Source organism: Neocloeon triangulifer, unplaced genomic scaffold (genome assembly GCF_031216515.1).
Source record: "Neocloeon triangulifer isolate White Clay Creek 2 clone unplaced genomic scaffold, ASM3121651v1 ptg000003l, whole genome shotgun sequence".
Lineage (NCBI taxonomy): Eukaryota > Metazoa > Arthropoda > Insecta > Ephemeroptera > Baetidae > Neocloeon > Neocloeon triangulifer.
In genome coordinates, this window is record NW_026775546.1 from 1,488,030 (window position 1) to 1,500,934 (window position 12,905).

At 37.2% G+C, this 12,905-nt stretch overlaps 2 protein-coding genes and 1 long non-coding RNA gene across 6 annotated transcripts; 2 read left to right on the top strand and 1 right to left on the bottom strand.

Moving 5' to 3' along the window:
- The first annotated feature begins 271 nt into the window (after positions 1 to 271).
- On the top strand, positions 272 to 2,080 carry LOC132192594 (uncharacterized). 3 transcript variants are annotated; one of them, XR_009441350.1, is made up of 5 exons: positions 272 to 604; positions 747 to 883; positions 955 to 1,459; positions 1,529 to 1,660; positions 1,730 to 2,080. It is a non-coding gene; the product is annotated as an uncharacterized LOC132192594 (long non-coding RNA). The 3 variants fall into 3 exon arrangements; XR_009441351.1 differs by lacking the exon at positions 747 to 883 and having other exon boundaries at positions 280 to 604; XR_009441349.1 differs by lacking the exon at positions 272 to 604 and having other exon boundaries at positions 618 to 883.
- Positions 2,081 to 3,833: 1,753 nt separating this feature from the next.
- LOC132192542 (protein YIPF1) lies at positions 3,834 to 5,520 on the top strand. Its single transcript, XM_059612543.1, has 6 exons — positions 3,834 to 3,965; positions 4,237 to 4,527; positions 4,589 to 4,702; positions 4,764 to 4,918; positions 4,977 to 5,159; positions 5,278 to 5,520. Exons 1-6 carry the CDS (start codon positions 3,917 to 3,919, stop codon positions 5,398 to 5,400), a joined length of 915 nt encoding a protein of 304 aa, XP_059468526.1. The 5' UTR covers positions 3,834 to 3,916; the 3' UTR covers positions 5,401 to 5,520.
- On the bottom strand, positions 5,509 to 12,825 carry LOC132192541 (inositol polyphosphate-4-phosphatase type I A). Of its 2 annotated transcripts, XM_059612541.1 has the most exons (22): positions 12,700 to 12,825; positions 12,385 to 12,512; positions 11,797 to 11,874; positions 10,927 to 11,085; positions 10,763 to 10,869; positions 10,422 to 10,518; positions 10,219 to 10,373; positions 9,984 to 10,171; positions 9,593 to 9,737; positions 9,339 to 9,541; positions 9,127 to 9,287; positions 8,891 to 9,074; positions 8,629 to 8,833; positions 8,356 to 8,575; positions 7,962 to 8,300; positions 7,675 to 7,906; positions 7,393 to 7,618; positions 7,158 to 7,337; positions 6,946 to 7,108; positions 6,684 to 6,887; positions 6,495 to 6,633; positions 5,509 to 6,441 (listed from the first exon to the last, which is right to left on the bottom strand). In XM_059612541.1, the coding sequence occupies exons 2-22, from the start codon at positions 12,500 to 12,502 to the stop codon at positions 6,180 to 6,182; spliced, it is 3,765 nt and encodes a 1,254-aa protein (XP_059468524.1). In that variant the 5' UTR covers positions 12,503 to 12,512; positions 12,700 to 12,825; the 3' UTR covers positions 5,509 to 6,179. The 2 variants fall into 2 exon arrangements, with proteins under 2 accessions (XP_059468524.1, XP_059468525.1); XM_059612542.1 differs by lacking the exon at positions 11,797 to 11,874.
- Between the last annotated feature and the right edge of the window lie 80 nt (positions 12,826 to 12,905).

Below are 12,905 nucleotides of genomic sequence, written 5' to 3' on the forward strand. Positions count from 1 at the left end.
AGAGTATCAGGATCATTTTCAAAACAGCCTTCTGTTTGCCACTTGGTGTATCTCTTGAAGCTTGAAATCCAGTTGATAAATGTTGCAAATTTTAAAAATACAAAAATAATTTAATTGCATGTTAGAAAAATTATTAAATATTAATTAATTTTTTCGATTTCAAAACATCATTTAAATGTACAATTTACTGTTAAAAAGGAACTTGACACCCGGCCCTATTTTTGCAGATATTATCGGATATTATATGACAGATCATAAATTAGCGATTATAGAAAAATTATATGTCGCGTGGGCCGTGGAGTTCTGGTCCCGGATTTCATTATAAATTTTGTTCCAAGGCCGAACAACTCGTGTAAATTTAAATTCGGCAAATTTTTGCTTTGTAGTCAATCTCAAATAACATTCCAGCATGCTGTCACTTATTAATTTTGCAGATTCCCGCCGCTGATGTATTAGTGGATTGTAATTTGACTGGCTACCGTTAGGTGGTGAGTAAGTTGAGTATGTAGTAGCAAGAGAAATAAACAGAAGCACGCCCACAACGCAAAAGTTGTGTACTTAAACTTGACCCTTGACCTGCGAATTTCTTATATCAGCAAGTCATGTATGTACAAAAATATATTCTATATTGATATTCGTTGATTTTGAGAAGTTTTAAATTTTCCAACAATTATGTATTGTATTTGTGTGTTTGAGGGATTTTTAATTTTTTTTTTTTTTAATTTCGATTGTTTCCCAACAATAAGAAAAATAAAAACCGTTGAGATTGGATGCAACAAAGTAAAGGTTTGACGAGAAGCAGATCGAAGATTCAAAATTCAAAATCGCTTCGCTCAAAACTTGCATAAAATTAACCTAGATGCATCCAATCCAAATTAATAATGTAAGTACTTATTACATAATTCGAAATTCCTGCAGCTTTAATAATTCTGAGGTTAATTTCAATATTTCTAGGGACAAAAACACTCCATCCACGGCCACCATGTCAACTTCTGATGGAGAAATTGCACCTGTCTCCATCGCGATGGAATCGGAGGAGGCTGAAGAACTGCCTCAAGAAAATGGTGTTCAGTCAACCCCATCGACGGCCACCGTTTCCACCATTGATGGAGAAGCCGAAACTGCACCTGTCTCCGACGCGATGGAATCCGAGGAGGCTGAACAACTGCCTTAAGAAAATGGTGTGCAGTCATCTCCATCCACGGCCACCGTGTCAACATCTGATGGCAACAAGCCCTCCTGTTTCTGGCCAGACAGACGTCGAGGAAAAGGTGCAGGAAATGAGCCGGCCCATGAGAATGGCGGACTTGAGTCTCCTTCATCGGCCAACCTTTCTACGTCTGATGGGAACAGCCCTCCTGTTTTTGGCCACATAGACTCCGAGGAAGATGGACATGCATGGGCTGGCCCATGAAAATTGCGGAGTTCAGTCTCCATCTTTGGCCAACCTCATCTCGACGTAAGTACATATTAATTCAAAATTCCTATAGCGCTTTAATAATTCTGCGGTTGATTTCAATCTTTCTAGGGAAAAATCTCCATCCTCAGCCACCGACACTGCCAAAATTCCATTTGTGTCTGACCACTTTGAGGAAGATGGACATCAGCCCACCCATGAAAATGGCAGCGTTCAGTCTCAGTCTTTGGCGAACCTTTAGAGGTAAGTACATTTTAATAAAAAATTTCTGCAGCACTTTAATAATTCTGCGGTTGATTTCAATCTTTCTAGGGACAACTCTCCATCCTCAGCCACCCTCGATACATCTGATGACGAAATTCCACACCAGATAGACTCCGAGGAAGCCTGATATCGCTTCGTGAAAATGGAATTCTGTCTCCATTCACGGCCACCCTGTCAACATCTGATGGCGAAACTAAGTTGTTATATTTTTATGGTTTTTCTGTATCAATGTTAACTTATTTATAAAAAAAAGCAGATGCCAGGATTAAAGAAATTTTTGGGTACAAAAGACAATATACTCCATTTAATTATGTTTTTTACTAGCTGTGATGGATTTTGTCATGTAATATTCAAAGATTCAAAGTTTTTGATCGTTTCTAATAAAAATCGCCTGCAAACCGAGAAGGACAGAATAGCCTTTGTTCTAAATTTCTCCCTGCTCCACCCTTAAGTGCTAAGCTATCTGTCTAGACTTTTCTTTCCTTAAGAAAAAAAATTAAAAAAAAATTTGAAAATTTTTTTGATTAATTTAATTTTTGCCCAATCCTTAAAAATTGCCAAATTAGAATATTCTTTGTTACAAGAATAACATTTAAATACTATTTTATTATTAAATATTTTTTAAAGCATTTTTTTAAATTTTTTTGATTTTTTTATCAAATAAACTTTATCATATATTGCATCAGGACCTGATCAGGACATTGTATAACACAGTCATAATCATAATAAATTAAATGCACATTATTTGCTTCAAAACTTTTCATTAACATGTAAAGTTGAGCCATGGACCATGGAATATAAGGATATTATAAGAAATGTGAAATTTTTTACGATTTTTTCCGATTTTTTCTTCGCCTTATTTCATTGTGTGCGCGCCTGTGACCGACATGTATTATAGCACCTCGCCCCAATGCGCCTGCGTGGTACACGTGGGTTCCGTCAAAATCAGATGTCTATGGATATTAGAAGGTGGATTAGACAACAATCAGTTTTGGGCGTGTCTCAAATTTCTGTGCCGTGACGTCACAGTGAATCAACCAATCAGAGCCCAACAATCGAAAAAAGTGCAAATTGTAGACTGCAATTTGGTTGATCGCGACTTTGGTCACGTTAGATGGGCAAAATTTAATGAAAAATAATTTTAAAGAAGTAAAAATTTGCAAAATAAAACTTAAAGAGTTGCTTGATACGACCTTTTGATTAAAAATATTTAATTTGCACGGACACCTGAGATATAAAAGGGTTTGCTAGGAGTAGTGCCATTGGAAAAATAATTATTTTAGAAAAACAAACCTTATGGAAAAGTTGTAGCCAAAGACATGTTCTTTCTTTTCTCAATTGTAAAAAAGGCGTTGAAAATTTTTTTAAGTACCGAAAAATTGGAATAAAATAAAAAATTGTAATTTTCTACAAGAAAGAATTTTTTTAGATTTTTTCTGAGATAGCCAATCGATTCAGCATGTATTCATTAGTCTATGACTAAATTTTCATACAAAAATTCGCAGCCGTTACGAAATAACAGCTTAAACTCCAATGACACCTCTTTGGCTCTAAACATAAACACGGCCCGTTGAAGTATTTTAATTCTTATTTCATAACGGCTGCGAATTTTTGTATGAAAATTTAGTCATAGACTAATGAATACATGCTGAATCGATTGGCTATCTCAGAAAAAATCTAAAAAAATTCTTTCTTGTAGAAAATTACAATTTTTTATTTTATTCCAATTTTTCGGTACTTAAAAAAATTTTCAACGCCTTTTTTACAATTGAGAAAAGAAAGAACATGTCTTTGGCTACAACTTTTCCATAAGGTTTGTTTTTCTAAAATAATTATTTTTCCAATGGCACTACTCCTAGCAAACCCTTTTATATCTCAGGTGTCCGTGCAAATTAAATATTTTTAATCAAAGGGTCGTATCAAGCAACTCTTTAAGTTTTATTTTGCAAATTTTTACTTCTTTAAAATTATTTTTCATTAAATTTTGCCCATCTAACGTGACCAAAGTCGCGATCAACCAAATTGCAGTCTACAATTTGCACTTTTCTCGATTGTTGGGCTCTGATTGGTTGATTTACTGTGACGTCACGGCACAGAAATTTGAGACACGCCCAAAACTGATTGTTGTCTAATCCACCTTCTAATATCCATACAGATGTCGAGAGGAAAACAAAGTTTTTTCTTGAGAGTTTCGCATGAATTTTCACATTTAGTACTCTAGAAAAATACGCAGAAATGGCCAGCAACGATGATGACAACTTTGGTGCTAAGTTTGAATTCCAAGGTTTGATAATATTTGGCATATTTTGGTATTTTCCCAAATTCAAACTTATATTTTTACGGTTTTTATAAATAGTGATGAATACATATTATATTTATTTGATCAATTCGACGTCACTAAATTTTTTTTTAATTATATATCAATATGAGCTCAATCAGGTAATAATAATCGATGAGAAGTGGTTCATTTTACCTTAATAAGCATCTAGAAAACCTATAGTCACGCTCTCAAAATCAATTTTAAGTGTATTAAAATTTTATTTTGCACAATTTAGATTTCATTCATACGACACCGCAGACAAATGTCGCAGAATTGGACGTTGTAACATCGGTGAAGGAAAAAACCGCAGGCCCATCGACCAATAACTATCAGGATGGCGCAGGAAGTGCCACGGAAGACCAGAACACAGCTCAGGCCGGCCCTTCTTTCTGGTCGTTTGACTATTACAAACAATTCTTTGACGTCAACACAAAACAGATTTCGGACAGGGTTGTTTACTCCATGGTACCCCGTTCCGGTCAAAATTACTTGGAGACCTTCATTAAACCAAAAGCAGACCTTTACGGTATTGATAATTTTAAGTTATCTTTCCATTCTATTATTTAATTTCTTCTCCGGACATACAGGCCCGTTTTGGATTTGCATAACTTTGGTGTTCACCATTGCTGTGAGCCGTAACATGGTTTCCTATCTGCAGTACGAGGATAAAAATTACCACTGGAAGTACCAGTTCCACACAGGCAAGATTAAGGACCTTCATCAAAAAAGGTGATTTATATAATAATGTGTTTATTTTTCCAGTCTCGTACGCTGCCACTGCAATATTTCTGTACTCGTGGCTGCTGCCCTTGTTAGTCTGGGCCAGCATGTGGTGGCAGGGTGGCCAGAATAGGATCAGCCTTTTGGAAACTCTCTGTGTGTACGGCTACTCTTTGGCCATTTTCATTCCAACTTCGGTAATTTAAATATTTGAAGACGAAAAACAGTATTGTTAATTTCTATTGAATATTGAAGGTCCTCTGGGTCATTCAGGTTGGCTGGCTGCAGTGGATACTTTTGGGTGTTGCAGTCGGTCTGTCCGGCACTGTGCTGCTCTCCAGCATTTGGCCGGCTGCCCAAGATGCCAGCAGAGCACTTGCTTTTCCTCTCACAATTATTGTGCTGGGTCTGCATGTCGTTATGGCCGTCAGTTTCATGGTGAGCCTTGCTAAGTGATATTATGCAACTAACACATTTCTTTTTACATTATTAACTCGTAATGCCATAAAATTAGGAATAATTTAATTCCTTCTCTATCAATCTGATTTAACTTTAGATTTTCTTCTTCCACACTACAACCACTAGTGATTTCTCACCAACTACTGCAACTTCTACTACCACCACGGTGCTTGAGGCTGTCTCGAAAATTGTCTTAAATGCAACCAAAACCAAGAACTGATCTTTCTTTGTAGTTGTTTCTTTGAAAGCATGCATTTGGACTTTGTTATGCTGAGGATTTTTGTGATTTATGTACCGGTAGGATAATAAAATATGATGACTTTGAAAGATGTAATAACAATTATTTATTTTCTGCAAGGGTCTAACATGGTAAGATTTTTCTGAAAATGAGCTACAAAGATTTGTTAATTGTGTATAATAATTAAATGTTTAATAGCAATAGCACAATATCTTTCAGTAAGACAAACGTTATCAATATATTATTTGAATTTTCTTTCTACCAATTTTGTTCAACACTAATTGACTACTTTAAGTAACACAATTCTTTTGACCAATTAATTGATTAATATTACAGCAGTGGTGCTTGCACCAATTTTTATAATTACAAGTAGAAGCAAAAATCACAAAGTAATTAAAATTCAATAATAAGAGGTATAACAATCACAATTACTATGAAATATTAAAAGCAGATAAATCAATAATATTTAATATGACCAGAAAATAATTACTTTGAAATAATGTGTTAAAAACATTCGATGGTTTAAAAAGTACTCAGAAGTGAGCAAGTTTTGTGCTCTGTATATATCAGTACTGCAGCAAGACATTGCGAGTTTTATTTTCTGCGAGACTTCGTTTGAGAGCAGACAGTGGTGCCAAAAACCAAGCTGCCAATAATCTAAAAATCTTAAAATTCAACATCAAGCAGCTCCATTGACTTGATTATCTTATGGAAATAATTATGCGTGGAAGAGTTCCAAAGGGAAACTGACAGGGGAAGCTCTATGTTTCGCTGGATCCGAAAGTACCTGCCGGAGGTCTGTATTGTTTTGGGAAAGTGAGGAGTTGAAGAGTATTAAAGGCGTACTTGCTGACACCGATGTTCTTGCGCGTGTTTTCCATCCGGCAGCCCTCACTGCGCATGCAGTCGAGTGCTCGTTGAACCTCATTGTCGGAGAGATTGTACTCGGCCACCAGGATGTTGCACTGCTCCAACGTAGCGGCCATTCCGGTGCGATCTTTGGCACTTTTGCAACTTGTGAATCTAAATAAGGGAAAAAATTGGTTCAAAGACTGAAAAAACTACTGTTGAATTACCGAAGTCCATTCATTGATCGACAAATTGCTGATGCTAAATGCAAGACTTCTACATTTTTCGACTTTTTGCTGTGCACTGCAACTTTTAGGCCTTCCACCAGATTTGCAAGGGGTGGTGCTCCGTAACTGGCACTTCGTCCTGAGCAAATTGGGTTTGGTAATTAAATTTCATGACATTATGGTACTTACGAAAGCTGTTTTCACCGTGGATTGGGAGACTTAAATCGCTGATCTTTTTGTATCGGTTGTAGTAGTCATTGAGACGTTCAAAGTTGTCAATGTTGCTTTTTTCCTGAGGCTTAGTTTTGCCTAGTCCTTCAGCAAGTGTTGCTTTCTCGTTGATGCCAATGTTGAAAAATACAGGCGTCACATGGAATGATCGGTTTCCACCAGCTTAAATAATTAAAAAAAATAAATACATAATAAATAAATAATTTTCAATAAGACAAACCAGGAGGTGGAGGCAGCAGGGACATAACAACTTCAGGAACTGGCAATATTACACTCAAAGCAGCTCGACACCCTGTAACTCTGGGGATAAGGTTGGGTTTGGTCTCTTGAGAACCTTGGCTTGAAGGTTTCTCAGTGCTCGCATGTGCCAAAGTGAATGTAACCTGGAGATTTATAAATTATTTTAAGAAATGTTTAATTTTTCAAACTTACGGTGCAAAGATCTTCCACGGCAACTACCATATCACCCCACATGGCAATTTCATCTCCGTGATAACTCAGCAAAGTTTCAAACTCTACCAGAGGGCCTAATGTGCTCAAGACTAGCAGGAATCTTGGGTCAGGTTTGGCACACCACAACTTGGCCATGAGACCCGACACCAAAGACGTCAGCTGAGTAGACAGAGTTTGAGATTTTATTTTTTTTTTTCATTTGCAATAAATTTACCGCTTGCGAAAAACAAATATCTCTGCGGTATTGGATGCTGCACGCTTTCATAGCTGCCCGTGAGTCCTGCTGGACGCGCAGCACGCTGTGGGTCAAGCGAGCAGTCTTCAGCAGACCGTCCATTGCTTGCCGGAGCTTCCGCATAGGCGGTCTCAACTCTGCCGCCCAATCGACCATCGCAGAAAAGTCCAGGCCATCCGTAAACTTATTTATGCGTTTAACATTTCTAAAAATAATATAACCAATAAATAAACGCCAAGGAAAATACTTAATTTTACTCACCCATCACAATCTTTAGAAACGTCCGAAGAACTGGAATGTGTTGACATTTTTCTAGAATTTTGTGCCCTAAGTCTCACAGCCGGACTGCCCACTCGTCCACACAGAAACTTTACTTTGGAAACCAAACACATCATTGAGGCCTCGATGTTGAGTTGAGTCAGGTCCCAAGGCTCTGGCTCATCCGTTGGCTTGTAATAATTGGCGGTGGGTGAATTGCACATTGCCTGAGTGTCTGCAAACATTTCAGAGTCTTACATGGAAGTTTTTAAAAGCAACCCTAATAATACCAAGGAACTGTCTTGATATTGATTCCGGACCACTATCAGGAGGCAAAATCTGCTTGATTTCCTCGTCAAGTTTTTCTGAGTCAGTATTGAAGTCATTCCGGATGACAATGTCAACAACGCTGGTCTCTTTGTCCTTTTCATTTTCGGCAACGGGCGAAACCTCGTCATTCAGACTGCTCTTGTTGCTTTCGTCTTGATCAAGGATTTTTATAACCGTCTCTTCAGTTTCACAGAGCAGCGGAATTTCCTGGAAGCTGCTCGTATCCACAATCAAGGACTCTCCAACGTGGACAATCTCAGCAGTGAGGGTGTCACCATCATCAGTTGTCCAACAATTGACTAAAAATTGTCATCAGCATAGTTTTATAAAAATAATATTATATAAAAAACTCACTCAATCGAAGCCTCTCATCAACAGGAGTGCTTAAGTCGGGGCTGAGCAGTTCATCTTCTGGGAGTGGTTTGAAATTCAAAAGCTGTTGTGTGATTCGCCGATACGGAGTCAAGACGTCAGCTTTATCACACTCAAGAGTAGAGCTAACTTTAAACTCCTCCAAAAAACTCATGGCCTCCTCAACTAGACTGGTATCCCACAAACTAAGAAGAATTTTAGTCTAAGTAAAAGATAAAATTAGCTCCAGTAATTAACATGAGAAAACAATACAACCTTCTTAATCATTTCCTCACAAAGTGGTAGCATTCCCTGTGTTTGTTTCTCCTTGGCCAGTTTCATCAAACTCCTCATACTTTCAACAACTTCTCTGCGGAGCTGCTTGATTGCTTGCACTGTATCATGAGCCATAGAAATCTTGCTTGGCCCTTGATTATCTTCATTTATGTTGGGATCCGACTCCTTCATTTGTTGCAGCAGCCTGGAGTTACAAAATAATTAGCCTGTTAGTTATTATCTACAAAAGATGAAGTATTACCTGAGGAGCCCGCCAGCTTTGCACTTGTTGGCATGACTTGTAAAAGCACCTACAGTTATGACATCATAAAGCCCTTTACGTCGTAGAGTATCGTTTTGCACCCACATCCTCTGCAGATGTAAGTTGATTGGCACAAATTCAAGAGAGCGATCGTCCTTTTGACAGCTGGGTTTAAAATTACGATCTAGAAAAGTTTTGAAAAAACAGGTGAAGAAAGCGCCAAAATTTTCACAAACCTTTATTGTTTTGGAGATTTTGCTTTGCTTGCGAATACATGTGAAGTAAATGAAGGTGCCTATCCAAGAGCTGAATTTGCTTCGAGTGCCAAGGCTCGCGCAACTCTCCCATCCCAGCCACTTCTTGCAATAGCTCTTTCTCATCGTTGATCCAAAGTTGCCTGAAATTTAAAAACTAAATAAAGCAAATCTTAAAAAGTATTTAGGTTTACAGTAGCTGTTGAGGGAATGTGAATGACATCCTTGACTCTGCCATTGTTTCATGTACGCAAATGTCACCTCCGAGACCCGAATGAAACCTGTATGTGCGAATGAAGGGCGAAGTGTAGATTTTGTTCAACTCGCCCTGCTGGGGAAGACTCAGTTTGGTGCCCAGTCTTGACGGCAAAGAATATGATCGTCGATGTGAGTAAACCTAATTTAACAATTTCATACACATGTTCTGGAATAATTTGTCTAAATTTACCGCCGGATCCTGTTTCAAAGGACTTTTGCAGGGAGTTGACTCTGTGCTTGAATGGTTGCTTTCCACTTTAAGAGTCCACGAACTGGCAGTCACAAAACCCGTTGTGTATGCTTCAATATTGGGTGTAATTGATTTCAATGCAAGTCTGCAATTTAAATTATTGTTAAGTATAGTTCTGAGCGTTCTGAGAAATCAGGCTAGGTGTGGTGTTACAACCAAATAACAAAAGATTTTAACTTTTCTTAAAATCTGTTAAAATCGTGAAATCAGGGACTTAAAAGTTAAATCAACTCCAAATGGAGCACACAAATTATTTCGGTTTGTAAAATTATAATTTAAAAATCAAATGGGCTCTCCAAAAATAAAAAAATAAAAGATTTAAATAAATTACCTAACACTGCAGCCAGATTCATCCTGAATCAATTGCTTAAGCTGCAACTCTGCCCTGCCCAGCAAAGTGGCAACCTGTGATATGGGCTCTCTCACATTGTAAAGGGATATGCGCAGTTTTGATTCTTTCACCAGGCCGTCACTGGCCCGCAAAGCCACCGTGTGCAAAAAGTTAGGGTTGCTATTACACTACAAGAGGTGTAAGTTTACTGCGCCTATTATTAACTGAAGTGTACCTTTATAACTTCAGTCCTTCCATACTGAACCCAACGCCCTTCAAACGGCATGAAGACGTGCAGACTAAGCATCGGGTTGGGTGGTTTTCCGTGGCCATCACATAACAGATTGTCACAGGAGAATGAAACCTCACACAATGGAGCCTCGCAAGGATCTGAATCATTTCATTAGTGGATGAATAAAGTCAATTCAAATAATCTACCTATCAATCTCCCACGTCGAGCTCTCCACGTATTGACGTCAAGTTCGATTTCACGTCCACCATATCGAAGGTCCAATTCTTGTTTCATTGCTGTGATCTGAGAGAAAAATTTCTTCATTTTATTTAGGTAATAAATAATGAAGGGAGTAGTCAAGTTTAAGAATAACTTGATATTGCTTCACAAGTTATTTCCTTTTTGTGGTTTAATTACTTCCTTTATAAAAATAAACATGACAACATAATCTCAACATTGCTCAACATTAAGTAAGACAATGATAAAAATCCCTCAACATCAATGGCAACAAATAAACTAATTCCTTTAATAATTTTTTTTTAATTACTTGAGCTCTGATGGTTTCATATCCAGCAATCTGAAGTGCAGCTACCCAACGATCTCGCTCCTCTACACTCAATGCTGCCAAGTGCTGACTCACACCTCCCTCAAAAACTGGAACAAAATTTGCAAATGAAATATCTTTGAAAGATATTATGCTATCCTTTGTACCAAGTGCAAATCCGTATGAGCCGTCGTTCATAGTTGCTGGCTCGAGTTTGATAGAGCAGCCCTCGACTAAGATGACGCCGGCTGGTTCCGACCACTGCTCTCGAGATTTGAAGTAGAACAACATGTTGCCCCTGAGACGACACCATCGCTCACTGCTGACTGCACGCGGAAAAAAATTAATTACACGAGCTTTACCAATTTAAAAAATTATTGTTTGCAAAAAAAATGTGCTATTGTTAGTTAGGTATAAATAATTTTGATAATTTGTTTATCTCAAAGATTTTATTTTATTAATTTATAGAATTAGTAAATTATTTGGGTGATATAACTGAAAGAGGTGCACACATAATGTCTGAATGTATGGAAATTCACAACAACAAAATTGCACTATAACGTTCTATTTATCATAACTTTAAAATTTGGATCCGTAAAAAACTCGCTCTTTCAACCAAATTTTTTAAAGAGCATTTTAAAATGATTAACAAAGACTGTAATTTTTACTTTCTTATTAAAAGTATATATGTATTTTATTTTTTTCAATGGATTTTTTAAATATAGTGACATAGAGACTCAATCGATCAACTGTTGGTTTTTATGTTTGCTCTAGATTGCATTTTATTTGCTTTCTTTAGACTCTTTTTGTTTTGTGATTTCAAAAACTTGTTAGTTTCTAAAAATATCTGCAAGTGGAGTGACAATATTAGATGAAGCAACACCTTGAACCTATTAATATTCAAGCTACGAAAGAACATACAATATGAAGACGTGCACCATCATAATTTATCATGCAGTGAAACTGATTTCCATTTCCACCTTGCACAGAAAACCTCTATCATCTACCAAAAGAGAGTTTATCTCTGGAAAAAATACCTCGTTTGGTAGATCCAACACAAATCAGCTTGCTAGATGAATTCCTACTTCTTTGCTTTACTTTTAAGTTGTCTTTACCTTGAATGATGTTTTAATAGGTCAGTCTGGGGTAACATTTTTATATTTTATTGTTGGTTAAAATTATTTTACATGATCTTTACCACAACTAGGGGACACAAAGATTACATGCACAAACTCATGGACAGTTAGATTGGAATATATGAATAGAATAAAAAATGCACATACATTTATGAGAATTTGAATATCGACAAGGACGAAAACCACAGAATATTATTCAACTCACAGAAACACCACACAATTAGTTTGAATGCTTCCTTCTCTGCCAGCACACAATTTATCATATATATTTCTGTTGATATTCCTGTTTCTCTCCAAAAGTAGGCTTTTTACATGCCATTTTGATGCACAAGAGAAATTCAAAATTTATAAAATTCTAAAATTCATGCTGCTGAATTATTTCAAAACTTTTTCATGCTTATGTAACATGGAGGAAAAGTAGAAAAGTATCAATTCATATTTAAATCTTTTAAAATCTTGTCCCAATATCCAAATCAATAAAAAACTTACTCTCAGTTCGTTTGAAAAAACCATCCTGGCGCTCTTTCAGCAGCAGCACCCCTTCCTTGTCAAAGTTTTGCGATGGTTGTTTGGCAAAACTGAACATTTCCTGCTTGTTCAACCGCATCTCATTTAATCTGAAAATGGTGAAAAGTCAATAATCAGAACATCAGGGTGGGCGGCCGTGTGAAAGTAAGAAGGTTCACGAACTTAAAAATATTCGTAGCTCGCCTTTGGGGCCTCGTAAAGTCACTCGCAATTCTTAGACGGCGACATAAGAAATATACCTCTCTTTTGAGCAGAAAAAAGATAAAAAAGACTTACGAAACGCGGCTTGTCCTTAGCAGAAGAAAATGTATCGCCTAAAGCGCCGAATTGGCCGCAAATTCGACTTTGACGTTGGCCTAGTCGTCCGAGTGTGCCATGTTTGTATTATTTTCTTGCCATCGGTGAAGAGGGCGTGGCAAGTTCTTGCAGCAAGTCAAAGGATTTTGGCGATAATGCGCGGGAAAAACACTTGTACACTGCAC